Genomic DNA, 27286 nt, shown 5'->3' on the forward strand with positions numbered 1-27286 from the left:
AAAAGACCCCCGGTGGGTTACTATGGTCTGCGCCTCGGCGGTTTCTGCGTCGACCGGTAACTGTTGGTACACTTGTGCCAGGTCGAGCTTCGCGAAGACCTTGCCTCCCCCCAGTGAGTGTAGGAGGTGCTGCACTACTGGGACGGGGTAGGCGCTTTGTTGTAATGCGCAGTTTAGGGTGGCCTTATAGTCCCCACAGATTCTCACCGACCCATCGGGCTTGATTGGGGTGACTATGGGGGTCTCCCATCGGGCGTGATCAGTTGGTTCTAGTACCCCCTGTTTGATGAGCTTGTCTATCTGCTCGTCGATCTTGGGCCGGAGTGCAAAGGGTACCCACCGTGGCTTTAAACATATCGGGGGAACACTGGGGTCTAGGCTGAAGGAAATAGGGGGCCCTCGGTACTTGCCTAGGGTGCCGTCGAACACTTCCTGGAAGTCCCTTGCGAGTTGCTCTTCCCAGTCTTCCTCTGCGATGTGGTCGATGCCCGTCACTTCTATCCTGAGCGGCGTGAACCACTGTAGTCCCAAAAGGCTGGGGCGGTCTCGGTCCATGACCGTTAGTGGAAGCTTTGCTGTGCGCCCTTTGAAAGTCACTTTGAAGTGTCCTGTCCCGACTACCGGGATGCGGTTTCCTTGGTAGTCTTTGAGGATTAACTTCTGGCTTTCCAGCCCCTTCTTGTGGATTTCGGGCACCAGGCGCTTGATTTCCCGCCATGCGACCATGGAGAGGTAGGACCCGGAGTCCACCTCCATCTTGCATGGTTTGCCCTCGATGCCCACTTCCACGTATACCTTTCGGGCATCTGCACTTGATGAATGGCCGATGACGACCGTTTGGTGGGTCTCCTCTCTCCTCCGGTTCTCTCCGTCCCGTCAGCCCCGTCCGTCCCAGTTCCAACGACTCTCGGCTTGTCGGTCCCTGGGCCTGGGGGGGGGTGCCGTCTTGTCTCCGACCGCTGTTGTCTCATCGCCGGGGGCTGTAGGCGTTCTTGAGGCGGCAGACTCGGGCGATGTGGCCTCTCTTATCGCAGTGCCGGCAGATCGCATCGAAGAACCGGCATTCTGCTCGTGGGTGGTCGCCTCCGCACCCAGCACATTGGGGCCCCGACTTACGACTCCATCGATCGCACCGGTCCCGTTCTGTTTGGAGTCGATGGATGTCTTCCTCATCATCCGTGGTGTCGGATGCGGAGTCGAGGTCGCCATGGTGGGTGGTGGTTTCCCGGCGGCTTGCTTCTGGACGCGTCTCGGGTGTCGTGCTTGCCTCAGAGGTCACGGCTCGGTCCCCGGTGTTCTGTCTCCACATCCTAGCTGCCGATTTCCGGGTTGCCTCGGCGGCAGTGGCTTCGGCAAGGGCGTTGGCGAGGGAGATGTCTCCTTTTGCCATCAGCCGGCTTTGTAGGATCGGGTCTTTGAGTCCGAGGACGACGCGGTCTCATAACGCCTTGTCCATGTCCATGAAGCCGCACATGCCCCCCCAGGTTCCGTAGGTCAGCCACAAAGTCGCTGATGCTCTCACCCGACTTCTGGTCCCTCCTGTAGAAGTCGTGCCGCCTGATGAGGGTGGGCACGGCGGGGGCATAGTGGCCTCGGAGCAGCAGTTCGAGGTCAGTCCAGTCCATCGCCTTAACGTCCTCGGGTTTCGCAAGGGCTTTTGCCATCTTAAACACTGCGGGCCCGCAGTGCATCAGGAAAACAGCCCCTTTTTTCTGCCCGTTTGCGTCCTTGAGATTGCTACTCTCTAGGAACATCAGGAACCGATCAATGTACGATTCCCAGTCCTCAGTAGCTTGGTTAAAGGCCGCGGGCAGTGCGAGGCTGGCCATCTCGTCGGTCTTGTTCCCTCGGGACCACGTGCTCGGCGGGGCTCAGTTGCGGGATCCCACCCTCGTCACCAGTGTCGAGTCCGTCGCAGGGAAGGAGACTTGGGAGCCAGTGACTCAGATTCAGCTCTTTATTAAGTCCCGAGATCGGCTCGGGCAACAGGAGAAAAGTGGCGGCTTTTATTCTTTGACTGCGGCGGCCGCGGCCAATGGCACCACTTTGAATCTCCCGCGATTAGTATCCACCAATCGCGGGGATTCACGGCGGGCCAATCAGTGCGGCTCGCTCAGCCAATCAGGTTGCCGTGCATTCTGGCCAATCACAATGCGGCGCTTCCAAGTATGCTAATGGCTCGTACAGAACAAGAACCCCTTGGATAAATTACTTGAGGCTTTGGATGAAAGGCAAGTGCCTGTCCTGAATGGAATGCATAAAAAAGAAGCAAAAAGAATTTGCAAAAAGTGGGCTTTATTGCGAGATGACATGGGTAGACAAATTTGGCCTGATAGCAGTACTTTAGATTATAAAACCCTGAAAGCACTTAGAACACGCATTAAACCCAGACAAATACCCTACTGGCACTGCTGGGCTGAAATGGCTAGGACCAAAGACCTGACCGAGGGAAAAGATCAGGAAAAACCTGAAACCCATTCCCTGGAAGGAAAGACTGAGGAACGGATTATGACTCCCCTTTTAAACAAATCAGTGCCAGGCAAAAATAGGGGACAATTAGAATACATTTTAACCCACACTCCCTTCTCTGCCTCTGACTTGGTCATCTGGAAAAAGGATACCCCAGCTTTCAGGGCTGATCCTCAAACAGTAATTCAAACCTTGAAATCTATCATAGACAGCCATAATCCATCCTGGGGTGATATTGACCCAGCTGCTACAAGTCTTTCTAACTAAAGATGAACTATTAAAACTATTTGAAAAAACAGACCAAATAGCTAAACTACCAACTATCCCTGGACAGGCAGCCCCAGCCCGCATCGCATGGCCAGTACATCGCCCTGACTGGGACTACAATGATACCAATCACTGGGATGAATACACAAGAGCAAAAAATAACTTACTAGAAGCTTTAGAGGAAATAGGTAAAAAGCCTTTAAACTGGTCAGAATTCCAAAAAACAACACGAAGAGGAAAGGAAAACCCTGATGCCTTTTGGATCCGCCTGTCAGAAGCAGCTATTGCATATGCCCATCTAGACCTTAGCTGCCTGAAGGACCAAAGGATTTTAGCTTCAGCCTTCGTGGACCAGTCCACCGTGGATATCAAAGAGCATTTCCACCACTTCGTCTCCAACTGGCCAACCCTAGAAATAGCAGAGTTGCGCAGGATCGCTAACTTTGTCTATGATCAAAGAGGCAAACTGAAAGAGGAGGAGAAAGATAGGAAGAGGAGGATAGAAAGACATGAGGACTTTAAAATGTTTGCTGTAATGCAACATGATGCCAGACAAATGCCAGGTAAAACCCCCTATAATTCAAGGAGATGCTGGCATTGTGATAAAGCAGGCTGGTCGCAAGGCAAATGCCAGCATTGCTATAGGTGCGGACGGGAAGGGCATTTCAACAGGCAATGTAGGCAACACCTTTCCTGCAACCGGTATCCCCCACCACCTAGAAACATGAAGCCAGGCAATAATCCAATCCATTACACTGAGCAACAAAGCTTTAATCATCATGCACCACCCAGTGCTCCTTTTCTTCAAATAAATCATAACAATGGACCTCAATGGGAGCAAAGAAGAGAAAATGACCTGCCCCTTTCCTGACTAGAACATGAGAATGAAAACACTGAATTCATGGCTACCTTTAACGGGCTGGCTATTCCCCTAAAAAACGGCCCTGAAGGGAAATCCATTGTCACCATTCTTATAGGAAGAAAAAAATACAATTGCTTAGTTGATACTGGAGCCACCTCCTCATTCATTACTGAACCACCATATAAAGCTTCGGTGGCTGAAGGGGCTCGGGATAGCATAATGGGAGTGGAGGGGGAGTAATCCCTGTAGAATTTACCCACAATGTAACAGTAGAACTAGGACCTTTCACAGTAGACCATTCATTCGCTATTTGCCCCCAGTCGCCACTATCCCTACTAGGAAGGGATCTCCTATGTAAAATGGGAGCTACCATAACATGTGGCAAACAGGGGCTGCAATTGGAAATCCCAGGAAAAGGCACACACAAGACAATCATGCTGATAACCAACAACACGGAGCTTCATGAAGATTTAAAAAGCCTGCCACCCTCCTTATGGGGCTGGGATGCATCAGAAGTGGGACTACTTAAAGGAGCAACACCTGTTACTATCCAAGTGAAACATGGACCACCTCCATGCGTGCCCCAATATAAAATCCCTGCAGAGGCAATTCACCCCATAAAGAAATTAATACAAGCATACCTAAAGCAAGGAGTTCTCATTAAATATACCTCTCCCTGCAACACCCCCATTTTTCCTGTAAAGAAATCTACAGTAGACAAAGATGGAAACCCCATCTTCAGATTTGTACAAGATTTGCACCTCATTAATAACCATGTGATACCAAGAGCCCCCATAGTGCCTAACCCATCAACTATAATCACCAAGGTGCCAGCCTCAGCCACCTATTTTTCTGTCATAGATTTGTGCTCTGCTTTTTTTAGCATTCCCAGCATCCCAATATCTATTTGCCTTTACTTGGCAAGACCAACAATATACCTGGACTCGATTACCACAAGGCTACACTGAGTCCCCTACCTTATTCTCACAAATATTAAGGGCAGACCTCTCCTCCATTTCCCTACCACAGCAGTCCACTTTGATCCAATATGTTGATGATTTACTGCTGGCATCTCAGACTGAGCTAGCATGTAAAACAGACACCCTATACTTACTTGAAGCCCTGGCAGAAAGAGGACACAAAGCCTCCCCTTCCAAACTACAATATTTAAAACAAGAAATAACATATCTGGGCTACATCATTGCACCAGGAATTAGAAAATTGGCCCCTAACTGGGTAGAGACCATTTTAGCCATGAAACCATCCCAGACAAAATGACAAGAGCCTTACTGGGAGTACTGGGCTTCTGCTGCCCATGGATCCCCTTGTTTGGGGAATTAGCCCAACCATTCATTCAACTAACAGGCAAAAACATGCCTGACCCCATTGAATGGTCCAAACCTTTGGACAAAACACTTCAGACCATGAAACAAACCCTGGCATCAGCCCCAGCACTCGGGGGGCTGACTATAGGAAAACTTTCACCTTATTCATCCATGAAAAATTAGGTGTTGCTTCTGGCGTTCTGACACAGCCTTTTGGACACACACATCGACCAGTCGCTTACTATTCCGTAACCCTAGATCCAGTAGCTCAAGGGGCTGTCCCCTGCTTAAGAGCCGTGGCGGCTACAGTCGAACTTGTGAAACGATCTAAGGATTTAGTACTAGGACATCCACTATTGCTGAAAGTCCCCCATGAAGTTTTTGCAATTCTCTTAAAGAGCCAGACACAAGCCTTCACTCAGCAGCGTTTGGCTCAATATGAAGCTGAACTTTTTACCTCTGATCACATTACATTTGAGAGATGTAGTACTCTAAACCCAGCTACCTTGCTCCCCACGGAACAGGAGGAAGGTAATCTCCATGATTGCCTCCATTTAGTGCATGACACTGAACTACCCTGCTCCGAATTAACAGATACCCCACTACAAAACCCTGACATTGAACTCTTCACAGATGGTTCCTCCTACATGCACGAGAACAAAAGACTAACAGGAGCAGCTGCAGTCTCCCTACAAGAAATCATCTGGGCTTCCCCCCCTCCCCCCTCCCACAGCGTCCAAGCAGCTGAGCTTATAGCTTTAACTAAAGCTTGCGAAGCTGCAAGGAACTCAAATACCAACCAGCTAAACACCTCATGGAACTAACAGAACACTGCTTAACCAACACATATTTCATATACAAAGGACAAAGATACAAACAAATTGAAGGAGCCCCTATGGGATCACCACTGTCACCCGTCATTGCAAACCTGTTCATGGAAGAATTCGAATCCAGAGCCCTGGCCAATGCTACCCACAAACCCAAACTATTGTTAAGATACATCGATGACACATTTGTGATTTGGCCCCATGGAAAAGAAAACCTAAACAATTTCCTAACACACCTAAACAGCACACACCCCAAAATCAAGTTCACCATGGAAACGGAAACAAACAAACAACTACCATTCCTAGATGTACTAATCTACAAAAAAACAGATGGCACACTAGGACACACCGTATACCAGAAGAAAACACACACTAACCGCTACCTCAACGCCCAATCCCACCACCACCCAGCACAGATAAACTCCGTGGCTAAAACACTAATTACCAGAACCAAATGCCTGGCAGACAAGACACACATTAAGACTGAACTATGCACCCTGACTAAAGTACTGACAGCCAACGGCTTCCACAAAAGCAAAATCACCAGCTTGATCCACAAAAACACACTGCAACATAATAGAAACCCAGAAGATGAACAGACCTATGGAACAGCTGTCCTGCCCTACATAAGAGGTACTACAGACAAAATTAGTAAGGTACTACACAGACATCATATCAGGACTGCCTTCAAAACAGACAGAAAAATAGCAGCCATCCTTAGCAACCCCAAAGATAAAATTGACCTGGAAAACCAAGGCATATACGAAGTCCCCTGTGCATCATGCCCAGCCACATACATTGGACAGACCAATAGAAGAATAAGTACCCGCCTGGATGAACACAAAAATGCAGTCAAAAAGCTGGAACACACTTCCTCACTAGTCCAACACATGGAAGCCACAGGTCATAGCATCAACTTCAATGGCACCAAAACCCTGGCCACTATGGAAAACCCTAGCCACAGAGTCATCAGAGAAGCCATAGAGATTGAAAAAAGACCAGAAAGAATGAATAGAAGAGATGATTCCACCAGGCTGTCAATCATTTGGAAGCCTGCACTCACAAACAAAAAAATCTCCACACCACAAGCCAGGCAAACACCTGGGCACAAACAGATCCCCCCTGATACCTCCAGCTCAAACACACCCCAACCAGGCACCCAGATGAAACCCAGCTTCCTAACTAATGATAGCCGTCCATTTACCCGAAGCCAAGCTGCACTAAAGGCCTCCAATAAAGTAACACAATGCTGCCAGCCAATCAAGATACAAAAAGAGCCAAAAAAACAGACAGAAGATATTAGAGACACCAATCAAGCAGAACACAGCAAACTCCGAGACCAATAAACACAGACCAAGACTCCCAACCAATCAGGATGAAGAAAAAACCATTCTGGCACAGCAATAGGCTGCCCCAAATTTAAATCTGAAACCACTGTAAAAGTCTGACCCACAGACGGACACAATACAGAAGCCTGATGATGGCAGATGAGATTCTGCTGAAACGTTGCTACAATTTTAAAAGAACAACTACAATGATGTGGGAAAATACCCGAACCAAGCCGAATACCATACACATATATATATATGTGTGTGTGTGTGTGTGTGTGTGTGTGTGTGTGTAGGTCTAGGTGTGTTCGGGTCTTTTCCTGTGTAAGATTAAGAGTATCTTGGCGAAGTTTCGGCGCGGTCCCACTCGCCATCCTCAGGCTGGTGCTTTCCGCTTCATGCCAGTGCAAACAGTGTGCGATCGGAGCTGCCGTCTCTCTATATATACTGGTGGTGGGGGCTGGTGTGCTGGGCTGGTTAGCTGCGCTGCTGCCTCTTGATTGGTTGATGGAGTTGATGTTGGTATAAGATCAATACAAAACAAACGACCCAGGAGATTACAGCACAAGATCCAGGATATCTCCACAACAAAACTCACAAGGCCATCACACAGCCCATTATACCAACATCAACTCCATGAACCAATCAGGAGGCAGCAGCGCAGCCAACCAGCCCAGCACACCAGCCCCCCCCCCCAGTATTTATAGAGAGACAGCAGCTCCAATCACACACTGCTTGCACTTGCATGAAGCCGAAAGCACCAGCCTTAGGATGGCGAGTGGGACCTCACTGAAACTTCACTCAAAATTCTTTTTCATTAAGTATTTTATTTTTCATGAAGTCCTTGAGCTAATGGCTAAATTATATCCCAGGATGCAGAAATGAAGTTGAAATATTTATATAGGGATGGATAATTGCCGTAGAAAAGTTAACAAATTCCTAGGAAAGCTTGAACAAGAAAACATGTTTTTGTCACCTTAGTAGACATCACCTTTAGCATTCTGTAGTGTGGTGTCAAGAGATACAAATGTTTGTGATAATTTGAGAGCAAGAGATGAATCTGGTCTCTAAAGACAGCGTCATAACCTTTCTTCAATTTGTAGAAGAATAAGAAGTATTCACAAATCCCAAATGTTGAAACAAAAATAGTTTAATATTAGTTCTCAGAAGAGTCACAACAGCAGCCAAAATGAAGTTAAAGGGGTCTTGAATGCCAAAATCCATTTTGGGAGCACTTTAGCCTTTATTGAGAAAAACGTGTAATATCTGGAATCATGGGAAATATGACATAAAACTTAGAGAATGGTTGAACATTCCTCTCCCCTGAAATACACTCTGAGGCAACTCTGGTTGGGGCAAAACTCCCACTTCTTTTTTTCATTTTCTCTTGCAATTTAACAGAATAACAAAGTTGGAAGGGCCCTTAGAGGTCATCTTGCCAAACCTCCTGTTCATGTAGGACACCCTATACCATTTCAAACAAATGGCTATCCAATTTCTTCTTAAAAATCACCACCCACAATTTCTGGAATCAAGATGTTCCATTGATTGATTTTTCTAAAAAAATTTCTCCTTAGGTTGGTTCTCTCTTGATTATTTTCTATCCATTTCTTATCCTCACTTCAGGTTCTTTGAAGAATAAGTTCACTTCCCTCAAATATTGGAACACTGCTTTCATATCACCCCCGTCCTTCTTTTAACTAAAATATGCATACCCAGTTCCTCCAACCATTCTTCATACATTTTAGCTTTCCTTCCCACAGTTATCATTGTTGCTCTTCTCTTTTTCTTGGAGCATTGTTACCATTTATGATTAATAAAAACAAAAACAGATACTAAAAAAATAAATACATAAATAAAAAAGCAACTTACCAAAAATGAGGCAGGCAGCTTCTTGTTACATCTATTTCTGCTTAAATCAATATATAGTGTCATGCCCCTGGTGGAGACTGACTCTGAGGAAGAGGAGATTATCATGATCCTCCTTGTGGCTTGCAGCTGGGAGCTATGTACCGTATTTATCGGCGTATAACACGCACTTTTTTCCCCCTGAAAATAGGGGGCAAATGATGTATGCGTGTTATACGCCGATATAATGTTAAGAAGCCTTCGGTGAATGCTGCTGGGATCGGGGATCAAGGACACAAATGAAAGAAGGGGAGGGAGGAAGCAACCGAAGCCTGTCCTTCTCTCTGGGTCAGCTCTCTCAGTCGCTCTCTCGCTCCTCCACCAGCACAGGAAGAAACTGCTTCAAAGAAGCGGGGAGGCTTTTCCTGTCGCCGCAGCTTCCCTGAAGCGCCCGTTTCTCCCCACCCCCACCCCGTCCGCCCGCCCGCCCGCCCGCAGTGCTCCGTTCTGCCTGCCTTCCTGCCTTCGTTAATGGTTGAATCGGAACAGCTTCGGCTGAGTAAAAGAGGCGAATAGTTATTATTCTCAGCCGAAGCTGCTCCCAAACAACCAGAAACTAAGGCAGGCAGGCAGGCAGGCAGAATGGGACACTGTGGATTGAAGCGCGCGCGCGGGGTGGGAGTGGGGGTGAAACGGGCGCTTCGGAATAGCTGCGGCGACAGGAAAGCCCCCCCCCCCGCTTCTTTGAAGCAGTTTCTTCCTTGGATGGTGGAGCAGCGAGAGAGCGAAGCCTCCTTCTCTTCTCTCCCCCCCCCCCCGGTCCTTGCAAAAATTTTCTGCTTGAAACCGGTCCCTGGTACAAAAAAGGTTGGGGACCACTGATTTACCTTATAAGTGGTAATAATATTAATAAAAAAAAAAGTTCTGAGCTACCCTTATTTTGCTTCAAAGTTTTTATTTAGAAATTTAATTTTTTTTCCTGAAATTTCCCTCTTAAAATGAAGATGCGTGTTATACGCCTGTGCGTGTTATACGCCGATAAATACGGTATATAAGTTTGTAACTGCACAGTCAGGATTGCTGGAGTCAAAGTTTATTGTTTCCTTTGAAAGAGGTTTATCTTTGTTGGCGTTCTTCCCATGGACTCTCTTGGCTTGCTTCGGAATTCTCGTCAATGCGGTTTGTTTTGGTTTCCTTTGTCTCATTATTTACTTTTGTCACTTTAAACTGTGCCTAATAAAACAGTGAAGTTTAAGTTGAAGGTATTACCGGACTTTAATGTATGTTTTGGGTTTTGGATTATTTTGAGAGACTACGGGTTATCACATTTTGACTCCAGCCATCCCTTCAACTTATTTTTGCTTTTTGTGGGGTGACCATGGATTAGCTCAGAGCAGAGATTGCCCAGTTAACTCAGCAAGTGGCTCTTTTGACTGCAAAGGCGGCACAAATGCAAGCTGCCTGGCCATGCCAAAAATGCCCAGTGGCAGTGCCAGATAAATTTGATGGTTCGCTGGCCCAATTTCCAGCATTTTTTGGGCAGTGCCAACTTTACATGAGCCTTTGGCCTGAGGACTTTCCCACTGACCGGGATAAGGTGGGTTTTTTTGATAAGTTTGTTGTCAGGCTCTGCAGCACATTGGGCGACGCCTCTGTTGACCCAGCCCAACCAAGTGTTGGACAATTACGCCAAGTTTTGCCATCAGTTTCAGGCCATGTTTGAGGACCCTGTTCAAAGCCAAACAGCAAACAGACATTTGAGAGAGTTGAAGCAGGGGCGTGGCTCACTCATGGATTATATTGCTAGTTTTCGGGTGGTTGCTCAGGATGTACAATGGAATGAGGCAGCACTATTAGACCAGTTCCAGGAGTGTTTGTCGTTGGAGCTCCTGGATGAGTTGGCGCACACTGAATGCCCTTGCACTCTTCAGGAGCTCATGCATCTGTGTCTTCATATCGATGCTACACTTCAGCAGCAACAGGTGTGATGACGGACAGAGACTGTATCTGTTTCTAGCAAGATGGAGCCCCTTGGTGGAAGTGCCTTTGGAGGAACCCATGCAGTTGGGGGCTGGCCGCCCTAGCCTGCCTCAAGTAGAAAAGGAGAGACGTCGTTGTGATGGTTTATGCCTCTATTGTGGCAATCAAGGCCATTTTGCGGCCAAGTGTCCTGTTAAGACATCCACAGCAGCGACGCCTGTGGTGGCGGGAAATGAGCATTGCTTGGCCTACAGGGGTCTGTAGGTTGGGGTGTAAAGTCCTTAGGCCCACCATCTTCACCAACCTTGCTATCCTTGCCACCTTTGACATCTGCACCACAATTGTTATTGGTGAAGCATCTTCTGCTGACAGCAAGTGTGTCCGTGCCTGGTGTGAGAGTGGTGGAGATCCAAGCCTTGGTCGACTCAGGGGCCACAGCCAATTTCATGGATGCTCATTTTGTAGAGCAGTGGTTCATTCCTCAGCAACAGGTGTCCCCGCCCGTAATGGTAGAGACGATTGATGGTTGGCCCCTTCGTTCAGGACCTGCGGTTGCTGCAACCAAATCCCTTTGCATGCGTATTGGGCAGCATGTGGAGGAAGCCGTGTTCTACATTACCACATTGCCTCATTTTCCGGTGGTGCTGGGTTTGGAGTGGTTACAGGCCCATGATCCACAGATTGTCTGGTCATCTGGAGTTGTGCAGTTCCTTGATAGGAAGTGTGCCAACCATTTCTTGTGCTCCTGTGCAGGGAGTGTGGCTATGCCGATGGACCCGGATCTACCTGTGGAGTTGGTGGACTTTGCTGATGTGTTTGGGGAGAAGGAGGCAGATCAGTTGCCTCTGCATTGGGCATATGACTGTCCAATCGACTTGTTGCCCAATGCAAAATTGCTGGTGGGTCGGACATATTCCCTGTCGGAACCGGAGTTGGCCACATTATGGGATTTTATTGAGAAGAACCTCCGGAAAGAGTTTATCCGGCCTTCTACCTCCCCATTGGCTGCACCAGTGCTTTTTGTAAAAAAGAAATCGGGGGAGCTATGTTTGTGTTGTGATTACCGCAAGTTGAATGTAATCACAGTGAGGAATCGGTACCTGCTTCCCCTCATCCCTGAACCGATTGAGTGGTTTTGTCAAGCTAAGATCTTTACGAAGTTGGACTTGCGTGGGGCCTACAATCTGGTTTGCATTCATACAGGGGACAAGTGGAAAACAGCTTTCCAGATGAGGCATTTTGAATATACCGTGATGCCTTTTGGATTAACCAATGGCCCAGCTGTGTTCATGCATTTCATGCAGGATGTTTTCTGAGATTTATTGGATCAATTCATGGTCATTTATTTAGATGACATTTTAATTTACTCAGACTCCCTGCAGGAACACTGGCAACATGTGCGGCTGGTGTTGCAATGTTTGCGTGATAACCACCTGTTTGCTAAGCGTGAGAAGTGTCAGTTTGCACAAACCACGATTGACTTCTTGGGTATTTCACCTGCTGGGGTGGAGATGGACCTGGAAAAATACAATCGTTGCAGGTGTGGGAACCTCCACAGCGGATTAAAGATGTGCAATGACTGTTGGGGTTTGCAAACTACTACCGCACATTTATTCTCAACTTTGCTGCCTTGACTGCTCCCCTTTCTAATCTGCTGAAGAAGGGGGAGAAGTTCCATTGAGGTGCTTAGGAGCAGGCAGCTTTCGAGGCGTTAAAAGTCGCCTTTGCTTCCAAGCCTATCCTCAAACACCCTGATCCAGGCCAGCCATTTGTGGTGGAAACAGATGCTTCTGAGGTGACTGTTGGTGCAGTGCTCCTCCAGGCCTATGCTCCTGCAGGCCCCTTGTTCCCGTGTGCTTATTATTCCCGGAAGTTGTCGGCTCCAGAGCGCAACTATACAATTTGGGACAAGGAGCTATTGGCAGTTAAGGTCGCTTTTGAGACATGGTGGCACCACCTGGAGGGGGCTCGTAACCAAATTGAGGTTCAGACGGATCATCACAATTTGGAACACCTACATACAGCTCGGACATTGAAGCAGCATCACGTGAGATGGTCCTTATTCTTTGCTCGATTTGACTTCTGGGTGACCTTTGTTCTGAGTGGAGGGAATCAATGCGCCGATGCCCTATCTTGGAAGCCTGAGTATGCCCGAAGGAAGGGTAAAATCTTGCCCCAGATAATGATTCCATTGGAGCTGTTTGTGGCCACCGAGGAACCTGTGGATCTTCGAGTGAGTATTCAGAAGGCACAACAGCAGGACCCATTTGCAGTAGCTCTACGTCGAGAATTGGATGAAATGGGAGACAAGAGACTCCTTGGGCATATATTGGGGTCCTGTTGTTCCGTGATTGCATTTATGAGCCAGGAGGTCCTCTTCGAGGCCTTATTTTATGTCAATGTCATGATAGTCCAGCGGTGGGACACTTTGGGGTGTTCAAAACACTGCACCTCATCTCTAGGACATTTTGGTGGCCGAGACTTAAACATGATGTGTCAGGATATGTGGCGTCCTTGTGGGATCTGTCACCAAGCCAAGTATGCTCCTGGTGTGCCCCTGGTCTTTTGCAGCCCTTGCCCATGCTGTGGGGAGCAGTTTCATTGGATTTCATCGTTGAGTTACCACCATTGAATGGTGCTAGAACCATTTTAGTGGTGGATATGTTGACTAAAATGGCCCACTTTATTCCGTGTGTGGATCTTCCATCGGCCAAGATAATGGCTCAATTGTTTATCTCCCATGTTTTCCGGTTGCATGGGTTACCAGACCGCATGGTATCAGATCGGGGGATACAATTTATGGCATGCTTCTGGCAGACCCTACTCGCAAAACTGCAGGTTCAGGTGTGTCTGTCGTCTGCTCATCACCCCAAAACTGATGGGGGGACAGAGAGAGTAAATGCTATTTTGGAGCAGTACCTCCGCTGTTTCAGCAATACTCAACAAGACAATTGGGCGGAAGTGTTGCCAGTGGCAGAATTCACTTATAACAATGTTCAACATGCATCCACCCATGTGTCCCCTTTCTTTGCTAACTATGGGTTTCATCCATGACTTTTCCCTTTAGCCCCATCTGATTCTCCAGTTCCAGCAGTGGATATGTTCTTGCAGGAGTTAGAAGCCGTGCACCACATGGTCGATGATCAACTAGAGAGAGCCAAGAAGGACTATAAATGGTTTGCAGACCGACATCGTTGCGATGTTCCGCCTTTAGTGCTCGGCGATTGGGTTTGGCTCTCTACTCGATATTTCCCAACGATGCAACCATCGAAAAAGTTGTATCACCGTTACTTGGGACCTTTTCCGGTCGAGATGGTAATCAATCCTGTGTCTTATTATCTCTCCCTGCCATGGACCATGTGTATCCATCCTGTTTTTCATCATTCCCTGTTAGTCCCTGCCTCAGCCGACAGTCCGCATAGATCGGCTCCATCTCAGCTGGCCCCAGTAGCCCCTCTGGGAGAGGAGGAGTATGAAGAAGAAAGCATCTGAGATTCACACCAGTTGCAAGGCTGATTTCAGTATTTGTTGGCATGGAAAGGTTATGGACTAGAGGACTTCACCTGGGTTGATGCCACTGATGTTCATGCTCCTCGTTTGGTCCAGGACTTTCACGCTCGGTTTCCTCAACGTCCTTGTCTGCCTGGTCCCGGGGGAGGGGGCCCTACGGGGGGGATAGTGTCATGCCCCTGGTGGAGACTGATTCTGAGGAAGAGGAGATTATCATGATCCTCCTTGTGGCTTGCAGCTGGGAGCTATGTATATAAGTTTGTAACTGCGCAGTCAGGATTGCTGGAGTCAAAGTTTATTGTTTCCTTTGAAAGAGGTTTATCTTTGTTGGCGTTCTTCCCATGGACTCTCCCCATATCTTCCTGGATTGTATGATTAATTATCATGGCTTGCTTCGGAACTCTCGTCAATGCGGTTTGTTTTGGTTTCCTTTTGTCTCATTATTTACTTTTGTGACTTTAAACTGTGCCTAATAAAACAGTGAAGTTTAAGTTGAAGGTATTACCGGACTTTAATGTATGTTTTGGGTTTTGGATTATTTTGAGAGACTACGGGTCATCACATATAGCAACATCAATGTAACAAGAAGTTGCCTGCATACATAAATGGATTTTTAAAAAAATAAAGGTTGTTTTTTTTAAACACAAACATAAACAAAACAAACCATGAAACATAAACCATCATCTTACATACAGTGTGTCGGTTGGTACAAATCACTTGTGCACAATCTCTGTAGTGTTTCCCTTCCAATTTGCATTATATCATAATCCTTATATCATAAATCCACTATATATATTTATATTATTACTATTATTAATTACTTACTGGACTTTACTAATATTACATCATTTTATGCGAGCAAATCACCATTTTTACTTAATCTACTTTATAATGTTCATTTCATCATCACCAATCTATTCTATAACAATATATCCTTACTTTACCTTTCCTCTGTAATTCTATTATACTTATATAATATTATAAAGTATTATAATATATTTCATAAATGAAAAAGCAAAGCAGAAACAAATATCAATAAGTACAGCAGTGTAACAGAAAAATTATTTAAATTTCTTTGTATTGGCTTATTTCTAATTTTGTTCATTATATCAACATGTTTATAATTATCCCTTCTGTATTTAATTCATACATAGCAATGATCATTCTTCGCCTAACTTCTACCTCTTATCTCTATCCATTTCTGTACATTGTAATTTTTTAATTTCATTTTCATCTATGGGGATCTCTTCATTTTTCCTCTGTTGTGCAAACATAATTCTAGCCGCTGTTAACACATGTAACATTAAATATATATTGTACTCCCTTTATTTATGTGGGTGCCAACAAAAACATTTCTGGTTTGAAAATTTAAATCTATATGTTGCTTTACCATTTTTGCTAACCTTGACACTACATTCTCTTGAATAGGTACACTAGCAGAGCCCAATGTTGAATTCATATATTTCCAGTTTTTTGAACTGAGGAATAAATTTCAGAAAAAGAATTCAGTATTACTCTGTGAATGTGCCTATCAATTCCATTTGTAATCTAACTTCTTAGATGATTTTGTACTATTATCTTTTTTTTGTACTATATATATCTGCATACGGCTGTAAAAAGCTTCAGTACATTTTTAAGCTGCATTATAAAAAGGTTAGGTGACCAAACATGGCTTCCCCTGGCTTCTCTCTCTCTGCTATAGAGAGAGCATTACATATCTGATATTAACACAGTTGAGAAAGTCCAGAAATATTTCACTAGAAGAGTTCTCCACTCCTCTACTCATTGTAGAATACCTTATGCCAGTGATCCCAAACCTTTTTGACGCCGCGGCCCGGTACCGGCATCAGCTGGGCGCCGCGGCCCGGTACCAGCATCAGCTGGGCGCCGCCATCTTTTTTTTGATGAAAAACTGCTTCCGGTGACCTCACCAAAAGCACGTTTTCATCAAAAAGATGGCGGCGCTAGCGCTTCTGGTGAGCTTTTCCGGGTAGAAATGGCTTTCTACCCGGAAAAGCTCACGAAGCGCTGGCGCTGCCATCTTTTTGATGAAAAGCGTGCTTCCGTGAGCTTTCTACCCGGAAAAGCTCACCAGAAGCACTTTTTCATCAAAAAAAGATGGCGGCGCCCAGCAAGCCAGCGGCCCGGTAGGAGTTGTTCCGCGGACCGGTACCGGTCCGCGGACCGGTGGTTGGGGACCCCTGCCTTATGCCACTAGACTTGAAATTCTAGACCTAGAAAACTAGAACTACGCCGCCTTCGGTCCGATCTAAGTATAGCATATAAAATCATACATTGCAATGTCCTACCTATCAATGAATACTTCAGCTTCAACCATCAGTTTTTCTGTTCAAATAAAAAATACTCTGGTATGGCTGCCTGTCTTGAAAACTCATATTTTCTCACTGATTTGGCCTTGATTATTGATGGGCTAACTGAAATATCTCTTCTTTCTAATGCATTTCAAGCGAGAAACATAGACATTATAAAGGCTGAAAAACTTGTGATAAGATCAATTAGATCATTTGAAATGCTTATAGAGGAAAAGGGTGCATATGAAAATACGGTTGAAGAATTAATTACTTCAGAAACCTTTAACAATATAAATTTTATACAAAATCATTGATTTATGGGACTTCCTCATGAAAAACTTATACAAAGCATTGTAACTAATTTGAAGAAAAGGATGATGGATTGCGAACATTTAAAAACAGGCTGCCATTTTAAAGACATTGATCAATTAAAATGTCTAAATTATTTGGAGCCAGATTATTGGAATATTGAAGAAGTGGTGGTTCCATGGAGAGCAGCTGAAGTACAATTGATTGCATTTGGTCAAATTTTTAATTATGAAATCAATATTAATGATTATCGTGATTTCATAGAAAATGTACTAAAAGATTCTAAAAATTATACAATTCCTTGCAGCATTAAAAAGGCTAGAGATATTATTAAAACTATTGCAGTCAGTTCAGCAGAGGCAGAATGGGGCTTCTCACAGATGAACATAATATGTTCAGAGGGCAGAAGTTGCCTTACAGTTTCCAATATAACAAACCTCCTGACCATCAGTCTAATTGGCTTAACTGTGCAAGAATGGGACCCTGTTCCTACAGTAAAAAAGTGGTTACAGGCACATCATCACACAGTTGATGGTGCTCATGTTAAACACAAGAAAACTGTAACTTGGGACGATAATAGAAAAGCAATTTGGGAGTACTTTAAATAAGATTTATTGTTTTTTGTAAAGTTTTGTTATGTAATGGTTTTTGATTAATATTTTAAAATGTAACAATATAGTTTTGTGTACCTTTTTATTATTTAAGCATTAAAGATATGACATAATAAACTACCTTTTTGTTTTGGTATATCTTTTTTAATACTTAGTCATTAGGGCAAAGAAGTGATGTTGAGTTGGCCTCGCCTAGCCCTCTGCAGCCCTCCCCATAGTTCCCCAAGGCTCGCCCAGCCCTCCCTGTAGCTCCTCGTAGCTGCCCGAGCCTCGCCTTGCCCTCTCCGTAGCTCCTCGTAGCTGCCCAAGCCTCATCTTGCTCTCTCTGGGGTTCCCCAGGCCTTGGAAACTAGCAAAAAACACTTGCTAAGCAACTTGCCACTAAACGAGGACCTGTCCATTAAGTGAGGACCATTTAATTTGGTTTGACATTCACATGGCCACCTGCCCTGCCCTCCCTAGGGTTCCCCAGGCCTTGGAAACTGGCAAAAAAAAACTTGCTAAGCAACTGGCCACTAAGCGAGGACCTGGCCATTAAGCGAGGACCACTTAAATCTGGTTTGCCATTCACATGGCCACCTGCCCTGCCCTACCCAGGGTTCCCTAGGCCTTAGAAACTGTCAAAAAACACTTGCTAAGTAACTGGCCACTAAGTGAGGACTTGGTCATTAAGACTGCTTAAATTTGGGCTGCCAGCCACATGGCCACTTGCCTGGGCCTCCCCAGGCCTTGGAAACTGGTAAAAAAACACTTGCTAAGCAACTGGCTACTAAGCGAGGGCCTGGTCATTAAGTGAGGACCCCTTAAATTTGGTTTGCCAGTCACCTGGCTACCTAGCCATGCCCACCCCAGTCACATGACCACGTAGCCATGCCCACCCCAGTCACATAACCAGCCAGCAAGACTCACGCCCAGCCAGAAAGCCACTCCCACCAAGCCACACCCACAAATTAGGCCATGTCCACAGAACCAGTTGTTAAGAAATTTGAAATCCCACCCCTGGTCAATATACTAAGATCATTAAACAACAAGAGAAAGAGATGTTAATGCTGAAAGAGAAACTGAAAAGATATGAAACGGGGGAAATATCTATTCCCAGTAATCAAGATAGAGCAATAAATACAAATCAGCAGCAAGTTGAAATATCAAGGTCAAAAGAAACTTTGAAGTGTGTGTTTGCAAATCGAGAAGAAATCAGGAAAAAGTTCCTCAAGCTTGACTTACAACTAAAAGAAAATGTCCTTAAAACACATTATCAGAAACAGTGCCACGAACAAGTTGAAATAGTATGTTCCTGCTCACCCAAGAGGTTGGACAAGGCAACTGGCAAACTTGATCACCAGCTTGCATTACTTAAAAGTCACCGTTTGTATCTGGAAAAGAAAAAAGAAGCAGAAGCTAAAGGTTTTGAGGACAACACTAACAATGAAGATTTCTCAGCAAGTAGACAAACATCAAGAAGCAACTCCCAAGCTCAATCCAAAGGCAAAAGAGTTCCTGCCAGTCCCTCAAGGCAACTCTAGCACAGATGTATGGCAAGACGAATGTGGTACCCATACCCGGCAGCAAGAGGGACAAACATCGTATGCATCAAGGGATCATGACCTCCTCATGAGGTACTCTGAGAAAAACCACGAACCGTCAATGACACATGCCCTCGATCCAGTACGCTATGCCTACGAGGATGCTGCACCAAGGGATGATCCACCATCACAGAGAGGAAACAGAGAACAGTCACCACGATTGGGAAAGCTGGACTTAGCAGCTAATGGTGTGTATAAATTTACCGACAAGCCAGCCAAAGAATACCTACTGTGGAAATGCATTTTCACAGGTACCATTCAAGATGAAAAGCTGAGTCCTGGCAAACAACTTAGATTTATGCATGTCTGGGACCATGGTCAGTCAAAGTAGTGAAAAACATTTACTCAGCCCTACTAGCCGACCCAGGCACCGCCCGAAACAAGCGTGGGATATGCTTGACCAGAAGTATGGCGCATCCACATGGATGAAATACTCGCTCTTGTGAGCGAGCAGCCCAATGTTGCCTTGTGGTGAAATGGGCAGCCTATAGATTTTATCAATATACAAATTGGCATTGTTCCCATTACTGAAACTCAGGCTTGGAAGGAGTTGCTAAAAGGATTTAAACTGCTCAGAAGGAAGGGACCTAGCAAAAGAGGAGGTGGAGCTGCACTCTGTACTTGTAAGAGACAGCTAGACTTCCAAGGATCTCTTCAAATGCATTCTGCATACTACATTTTGCACGTTCTGCAACAGAGCGGAGGGGCAGTGACTGGTGGAGCCAACCTATGATACCCAACCTATGATATTGTAAAAGAACTGATTAAAAAAAGGATAGTCATCTCAAAGAGGGAATCAAATACTCTATCAACTCCCCACTATATGACTAAGATAAAACAACAGTCTCCTTTATTGGAGCCAGAAGGGCTGGTGCAGCCAGACAGGCTTGGACAGCAGAGCCAGGAACTGCTTGTGAAATTGGGCTCACAAGGACAGTTGGTACTGTTGCCATTGTGCCAGCCTCGGATGGTATCACTAGCAGGTACCCCAATCTGTGATATTGCAAAAGAACTGATACAAAAAAAGGATGGCCAACTCAGAGAGAGAATCAAATACTCCATCAACTCCCCACAACAGAGGCTTCGAAGGACCGAAGAGCAGAGAATAGATGGAGTCATGGTTTCATTTGATGTCACAGGGCCCTTTTCAATTGGTGAAAGAACCCTATAGAAGCACTCTCACCCAACATGCCCAATCTAACCAAATGCACTACAGCTGAGATACCTAGAATCATGGATCCCATTGACCTTGGATTGACCACCTGCTTTCAAGGTGATGGACAGATCGCATCCAGGACTCATAGCTGAGGCCATAATGCAACACCTGGAATCTATACAACTCCCATGCATACAACACAAAGTGTGAATCCAGACTTGAAGTCCCAGCCTGTAGATACGAGATGTGAGGTGGGCCCCAACCCTACCTATCTTCCATAAGAACCTAAGGGCCTGGCTCTGCCAGTTAGCTTGGTACCTCAATGGGGGAGCATGACAGTGGGGCAGGTGGTTGATTGACAATGGATCCCACCTCCCCGCCATCCTGCTTCTGTTTGTTTTTAATTTTGTATTAACTTAAAGGATATCAATTAAAAGGATAAATAATATTTTATTTTTTATGATTCCAAGCCTCTCAAGATTGTCAGGGTAGTGATTTAAGAGCTCACCAGCTGCTACGACGATGCAACGATGTAATGATGGGGATGAGCCAGAAAGGCTTTCTTGTCTGTTATCCCTTTAAGAGCCTGTATAATAAGAAGAGGCCCTGTTAGGGAGTCTCTCTCTCTCGCCGTATATTCTTCCCTGCTGTAATTTACTGATTGTTTTGATTTCTGCCTATAGTACGTGTATGTACAGTATACTTGTGTAGAGAAAACCACTATTTATGACCCCTGAGGAAGGAGAAAGGATCAGCCATCTGGCTTCTCACAGAAGGGGTCTAGACTACTTGAGGAACTGTTTCAGCCTCATGATGGATTCCTTGTTGCTTGAATGAGCATCTGCACCAGAGACTTCATGCGGTGTGTGGCCGAACACACTCGGCCAATAAAAGAATTCTGTCCCAACTTCTGGCTGAGGCACCATATCGTAGTGGCAGGAGGAACGGCTCTCTGTCCTGCATGTCCAAAGTCTGCATCTGGTAGCTCGTAGAGGCGAAGTTGGATCCTGGAGGGGACAACGATAGAGAGAAGAAAACCCTAGGGCATCAAGGGAGATCCTCCCAGATCCTGCAGGGGGAAGTCCCCAAAACTGGCATGGAAGAGATCAGTCTTGGTGACTCGATCCAAAGAAACGGTAGCCCAGCAGACTTGAGACGGAAGCGAAGAGTGTAAGCAGTTTGGCATAGTGGTGAAAAGTGGATTGAAAAGGGAGACCAAAGAAAGAGACAAGACTCTGAAAATTAAATGAGAAGGAGACTCCGAACTGAGGTTTGAGACAGTGGCAGATTTGGCGGTAGGAGTGGTGTAGCGGGAGGATTAAATGGCAATGGCGTGGTGAATTTGACAGGCAGGATGGAGAGACAAGAAAAGACGTCCTTTGTATGATTTCCTTACTTTTTCTTGGGGAGATCTAGAGAGAAGGGCTTTGAGACATTCTGTCTGAGATATTTTGATTGTCTTTTGCTGTTTTGGACAGAGACTGGAACAGAGTGAACTTAATAAGAAGTGAAAGTAGTGACTTGCATTTAGAGTGGCTTTGCACTTTGAGAGAAGGGAAGACATCTTGAAAAAGAAAGAAGAAAGAAGAGAGCTGAAAAAAGGAGACTGAGACTCTGTGACTAACTTACAAAAAAAAAGTACAAATAAAATTACAATTTGATACATACTTTATTGAAAATTTATCCAAAATTGGGTACTTGTAAATTAGATACTTACAAAGAAGGGATTAATTGATAAGAACTAAATCTTAAAAAAATAAGGATTTACCATTGTTGATTAATTGTTAATTAATTGATACTTGAATCTATTCTGTCTAACTAATTAAGGAATTTTTGATTCTTACTTATGAATTGTTGATTGTTAGAATGGTTTTGAACATAGATCTTACATTATAGAATAGAAAAATAATTGTAAAAGTATATCAGAAAACATTTACTTCCTACTAGTATTCTAATTTATTAAAGGAAATAGTGAATATTGCTTATTAGTAATTGTTTGTTAGAACAAACTTGAAGATTAGTTATAGACTGTAGAACTGTAAGCTAGTTGTAAAATTACATTAGCTAGTATTTATTGTTAACTATTGCCAATTTATGCAGCTCTCTTTAAGCTATACATAGGCAAAAGAGTGAATCAAGAAGATAGAACCCGGAAGAAAGTAGAAAGGAAGAAGCAACTCTTAAATATATCTGTGAATGGTAGATTGGAAAGACCTTCTGAGTGTCCTGAGAATGACAACAACAACAACAACAACGACAAAAACTGCAAAGAAGATGACAACGAGTATATCTTCACCTGCGTGACAAAGATCCTTAGATACAATGTTGGGAGCAGAAAAATCAACACCTACTCCAATTTTACAAACAGTACAGTCATCCCTCGCAATAATGCAATAAATGTTGGTAAGAACACAAGAACTTATAGCCAGAAACCTGAAGAACTGAAAAGTGAGATGAAAAATGATATTGCTTAAGTGAAAGCAGACATCTAGAAATTGGATGATAAATTCAGAGCAATTCAAAAGACAGTAGCGAGAAATGAACAGAAACTGATAAATATGGAACTTAGAATGGAGAATGTGGAGAAGAAACTTGAAGATACTGAACAAAACTGGAAAGTCCTTTATTGTGAACTCCAAGAGGCAGTGGTCCACCTAGAACTAGAAAAGGCAGCGTTCTTCCTTAGATTCAAGAATATTGTAGAGGAAAAGAAAGACCTACGACCTCTAAAGGCAGAGCTAATTGTGGAAGCCCTCCAGAAAGACAAGACAGAGATTATGAACGATTTGGACGAGGTTTACCGGGTGCAAACACATTATGCATGTAGACATAAGCTACCAAGGGAGGTACATGTATGCTTTGTGAAGAGAACGACTAGGGATATGCTGTAGGGACGAATGAGGGATGAGCCACTAACATACAAAGGTCATGAAGTGGTGACCTTAAAAGAGATTCCAAGGAGGGTGAGAGAACAGAGGAGGAATTGTCAATTCCTCTCAACGCAATTGATTAAAAATAACATACCATTCAGATGGCTAACCCCAGAAGGACTACTGATATTGTGGAGAGAGAAGAAATTTAAAAATAATTCTATTGAAAAGTCATGTGAATTCTATAGATGATGTGTGAGAATGGAGGAAGAACAAAAAAGTAAGGAAGAAACAGAAAGTAGAAGCCTAGAGGAGACTACAGTAGAAGACAAGGGAATAGAAAGAGAAGGAACAGAACAGATACAACGGGAAGAGGAAGAAAACAACTAATTGAAGAGAGAATTGAGAACAAGAGTAGTAGAGTACCAGCAATAAAATGGATGGAGGGATCACCCTTCTATCGCTCAATATAAATAGACTTAATTTGCCATTAAGGAAACAAATGTTCAGAAAACTCATAACCAAAATGCAGATGTTACATGTCTACAGGAAGTACATATTTTAAAACAATACGGACACTTTTTAGAAGTAACCAAATTGGGTAAATTACATTTGGCCCTGACAAATCGAAAGAAGAGAGGTGTTGCGGTGTATGTCAAGAACTGGTTAAATCCAAAGTTAGTATACAATGATGAAGATGGAAGGATACTTCTTATAGAAATAACAATAGAACAAAGGAACATATTATTGGCAGTAATCTATGCTCCAAATACCAATCAAAGGGAATTTTATTATAAACTCCACAATAAAATCATTGAAACTGAACAAGCTAACGTATGCATAGTAGAGGATTATAATGTGGTGTCCAATATAGAAAAGAACTATAAAACCACTAAAAACAATAAGAAAAAGAGAAGAATACTCCCAATAACAAATTAGTTCAAGAAATGAACCTAAAAGATGCCTGGAGGGAATTGAATATATCTAAAAGCCAATTTACTCTCTTTTCAAACCCACAACAATCATGGTCCAGGATTGACATGATATGGATGGATTTGGAATTAGTGGAAAAAATAGAATCAGTGGAAATTTTGCCAAACACCTGGGCCGACCACAATCTGATTAAATTGATTTGAAGAGGGAAAAAAAAGACAGGTAGATGGACCTTTAATAAGAGTATCTTGAGAGATAAAGAATATATTCAAATGATAAATAAGGAACTGAAACTATTTTTTGAAATTAATATGAATGAACACACAATGATTCAAAACTTATGGGACACAACAAAGGCATATGTGAGGGCTCTGACAATAGTATTTGTTACAAAAAAAAAAATAGAGATAGGATTGCGATACAAGATAAACTGGAAAAATTGGAAATTAAATTGCAAAAAGATCCAGGTAATGAATCAATTAAAAAAGAATTAAATTTGACTAAACATGAAATAAACTTAAGCCTCCAAGAAGAAATGGCTGGAAAATTAAAATTAGCTAAACAACATTACTTTGAGAACGTAAATAAGCCTGGGAGATGGCTCTCCCACAAAAAAAAAAAAAAAAAAAAACAGGAGAAAAGAACTATAATAGCCTTACAGGATGAGAATGGAATACTGTGTTCACAATCAGAGCAAAAGAAAACAATAGCCCAATTTTTTTTTTTTTTTTTTGCTAATGTATACAAAAAAGAAGAAATTTTAGAGGAAAACATCACACAATATTTTGAGGACAAAGAATTACCTATCATATTGGAAACTGCTCGAGAGATACTAAATGATAAAATAACCTTTAAAGAGGTAAAAGAGGCAATTGGAAGACAGAAAACCAACAAAACCCCAGGACCAGACCGAATACCTGTGGAATTCTATAAAGAATTCCAAGATATACTAGGCGACTTCCTGGTGGAAATATATGATAAGGCCCTGAATTGTGCCAAAATATCTCAAACATGGACGGAAGCTCTGATATCCCTCATTCCCAAAGAGCAAACAGATTTTCACCAAATTAGAAATTACAGACCTATCTCACTCCTGAACGTAGATTTTAAAATTTTAGCGATAATAATTGCAGATAGATTTAAAAAAAATTGAATGATATTTTTCATCCAGACCAGAATGGTTTTCTCCCAAATAGATATATTAAAAATATATAAGAATATTAATAGATGTCCTAGAGTATTATGAAACTAAATCTAATAACCAGATGGCGTTAATATTTTTGGATGCTCAAAAGGCATTTGACAATTTAAATTTGCAATTTTTGATTGAGCAAATATCTAGGATAAAATTTGGTGAAAAATTTATAGGACTAATTAAAACAATATATTCTATACAAAATGCAAAATTAGTAATTAATGGAGAAACCACAAACAATATAAAAATAAGCAAAGGAGTGAGACAGGGATGTCCGCTTGCCCCATTATTACATATCTTATCAGCGGAAGTGTTAACCCAGATAAGGAAAAATCAAAATATCCAAGAGTTGACTATTAAACAGGAAATATACAAACTGCAAGTGTTTGCTGATGACATGGTCTTCATAATGGAGGACCCAAAAGAGTCAAGCAAAAATTTAACACAAGAGATAGAGGCATTCGGTAAAGTAGCAGGACTCAAAATCAATAGAAAAAAGACTAAGTTAATAACTAAAATTGTATTCAAAAGCAAAATGAGGAACTAACAAAAGAATTAGGGATTCAGACAATGAAAAAAGTAAAATATTTAGGAATTTGGCTTACAGCGAAATGCTCTACAGTAAAGGCTGATAACTATGACAAGTTGATAGACCAGATACAAAAAGACCTAGATAGATGGGTAAATTTACAACTCTCCTGGATGGGAAGGATAGCCACCATTAAAAAAAATGTACTACCAAAATTGTTGTATCTCTTTCAAACCATGCCAGTCAAACTAGGGAAAAAATTCTTCGAAGACCTGAATAAAAGAATTAGTAAATTTATTTGGCAAAAGAAAAAACTAGAGTAAAATACAAATTAATGCAAGATAGCAGAAGTAAGGGAGGACTGGCACTCCCAGACTTTGAGTTATACTATGAAGCTGCAGCGAGTACCTGGATTAAAGATTGGATTAACCTGGAGGACAAAAGAATATTGACAATACAAGGCTTTGATTTACAGATTGGCTGGCATGCGTTTCTCTGGGATGGAAAAAATAAAACCCATAGCTACTTTCAAAGACACTGGATAAGGGGCGCTTTGTTATATATATGGGAAAGAAATAAAAGAAACCATTACGTGAAAATACCTCTCTGGCTATCTCCAATGGAGGCACTAGTATATCCCAATGTTATGGATTTGAACAAAACAATAAAATATAAAGAATTAATAACAGATGAACACGACTTGAAAACACAGATACAATTAAAAACACAGGGAATTGAAATTGGGTGGTGGCCGTACGTTAAAATTCAAGCAAAACACAAAAAAGACAAGGAACAATTTGGATTTTATAATACAGATCAGGAATTAGACAAAATTTTACAAGGAAGTGAAAAAAAGATGATTGCCAAAATGTACAATTATTTATTGAAATTTAAAATGGAATAGGAAACGGTTAATGAGAGCATGATAACATGGGCTAAAAATTGTGGCCACAATATTGAATTAGAACAATGGGAACGAATTTGGTGAACTAACTATAAATTAATGTTATCAGTCTCATATAAAGAAAATATTTATAAAATGTTTTATCGCTGGCACCTCCCACCGGCAAGACTTGCTAGGATGTTCCCTAGTATGACCTTGTTGATGTTCCCTAGTAAGACCTTGTTGATGATCGAAGCTCTGTAAAGGACCCTGGAATACTCATCTCTAATGATCTAAGTGTTAGAGCCCACTGTAGCTACATAACCAAAAAGGCATTAAGAGTTGTTAATCTAATCCTCCGTAGCTTTTTCTCTGGTAATATCACACTACTAACTAGAGCATACAACACATTTGCTAGACCAATACTTGAATACAGCTCATCAGTCTGGAACCCACATTACGTATCTGACATTAGCACAGTTGAGAAGG

General features: G+C 43.2%; 2 protein-coding genes across 2 annotated transcripts in view; one reads left to right on the forward strand and one right to left on the reverse strand.

Annotated features, from left to right (window-relative positions):
- LOC148129246 (N-acetylated-alpha-linked acidic dipeptidase 2-like) overlaps nt 1–1390 on the reverse strand; it is a 73000-nt gene extending 71610 nt beyond the window's left edge. The window contains 1 exon segment of the mRNA XM_087947421.1: nt 1117–1390. Coding sequence (XP_087803547.1) covers nt 1117–1390 — 274 coding nt within the window.
- The window catches only part of LOC148129247 (vomeronasal type-2 receptor 26-like), a 723059-nt gene that overhangs the window by 17826 nt on the left and 677947 nt on the right, over nt 1–27286 (forward strand). The gene's annotated exons all lie outside the window — the stretch shown is intronic.

This window comes from Notechis scutatus, chromosome Z, assembly GCF_049901735.1.
Source record: "Notechis scutatus isolate UNSWTSFEM ecotype Mainland chromosome Z, rNotScu1.2, whole genome shotgun sequence".
NCBI classification, from domain to species: Eukaryota; Metazoa; Chordata; class Lepidosauria; order Squamata; family Elapidae; genus Notechis; species Notechis scutatus.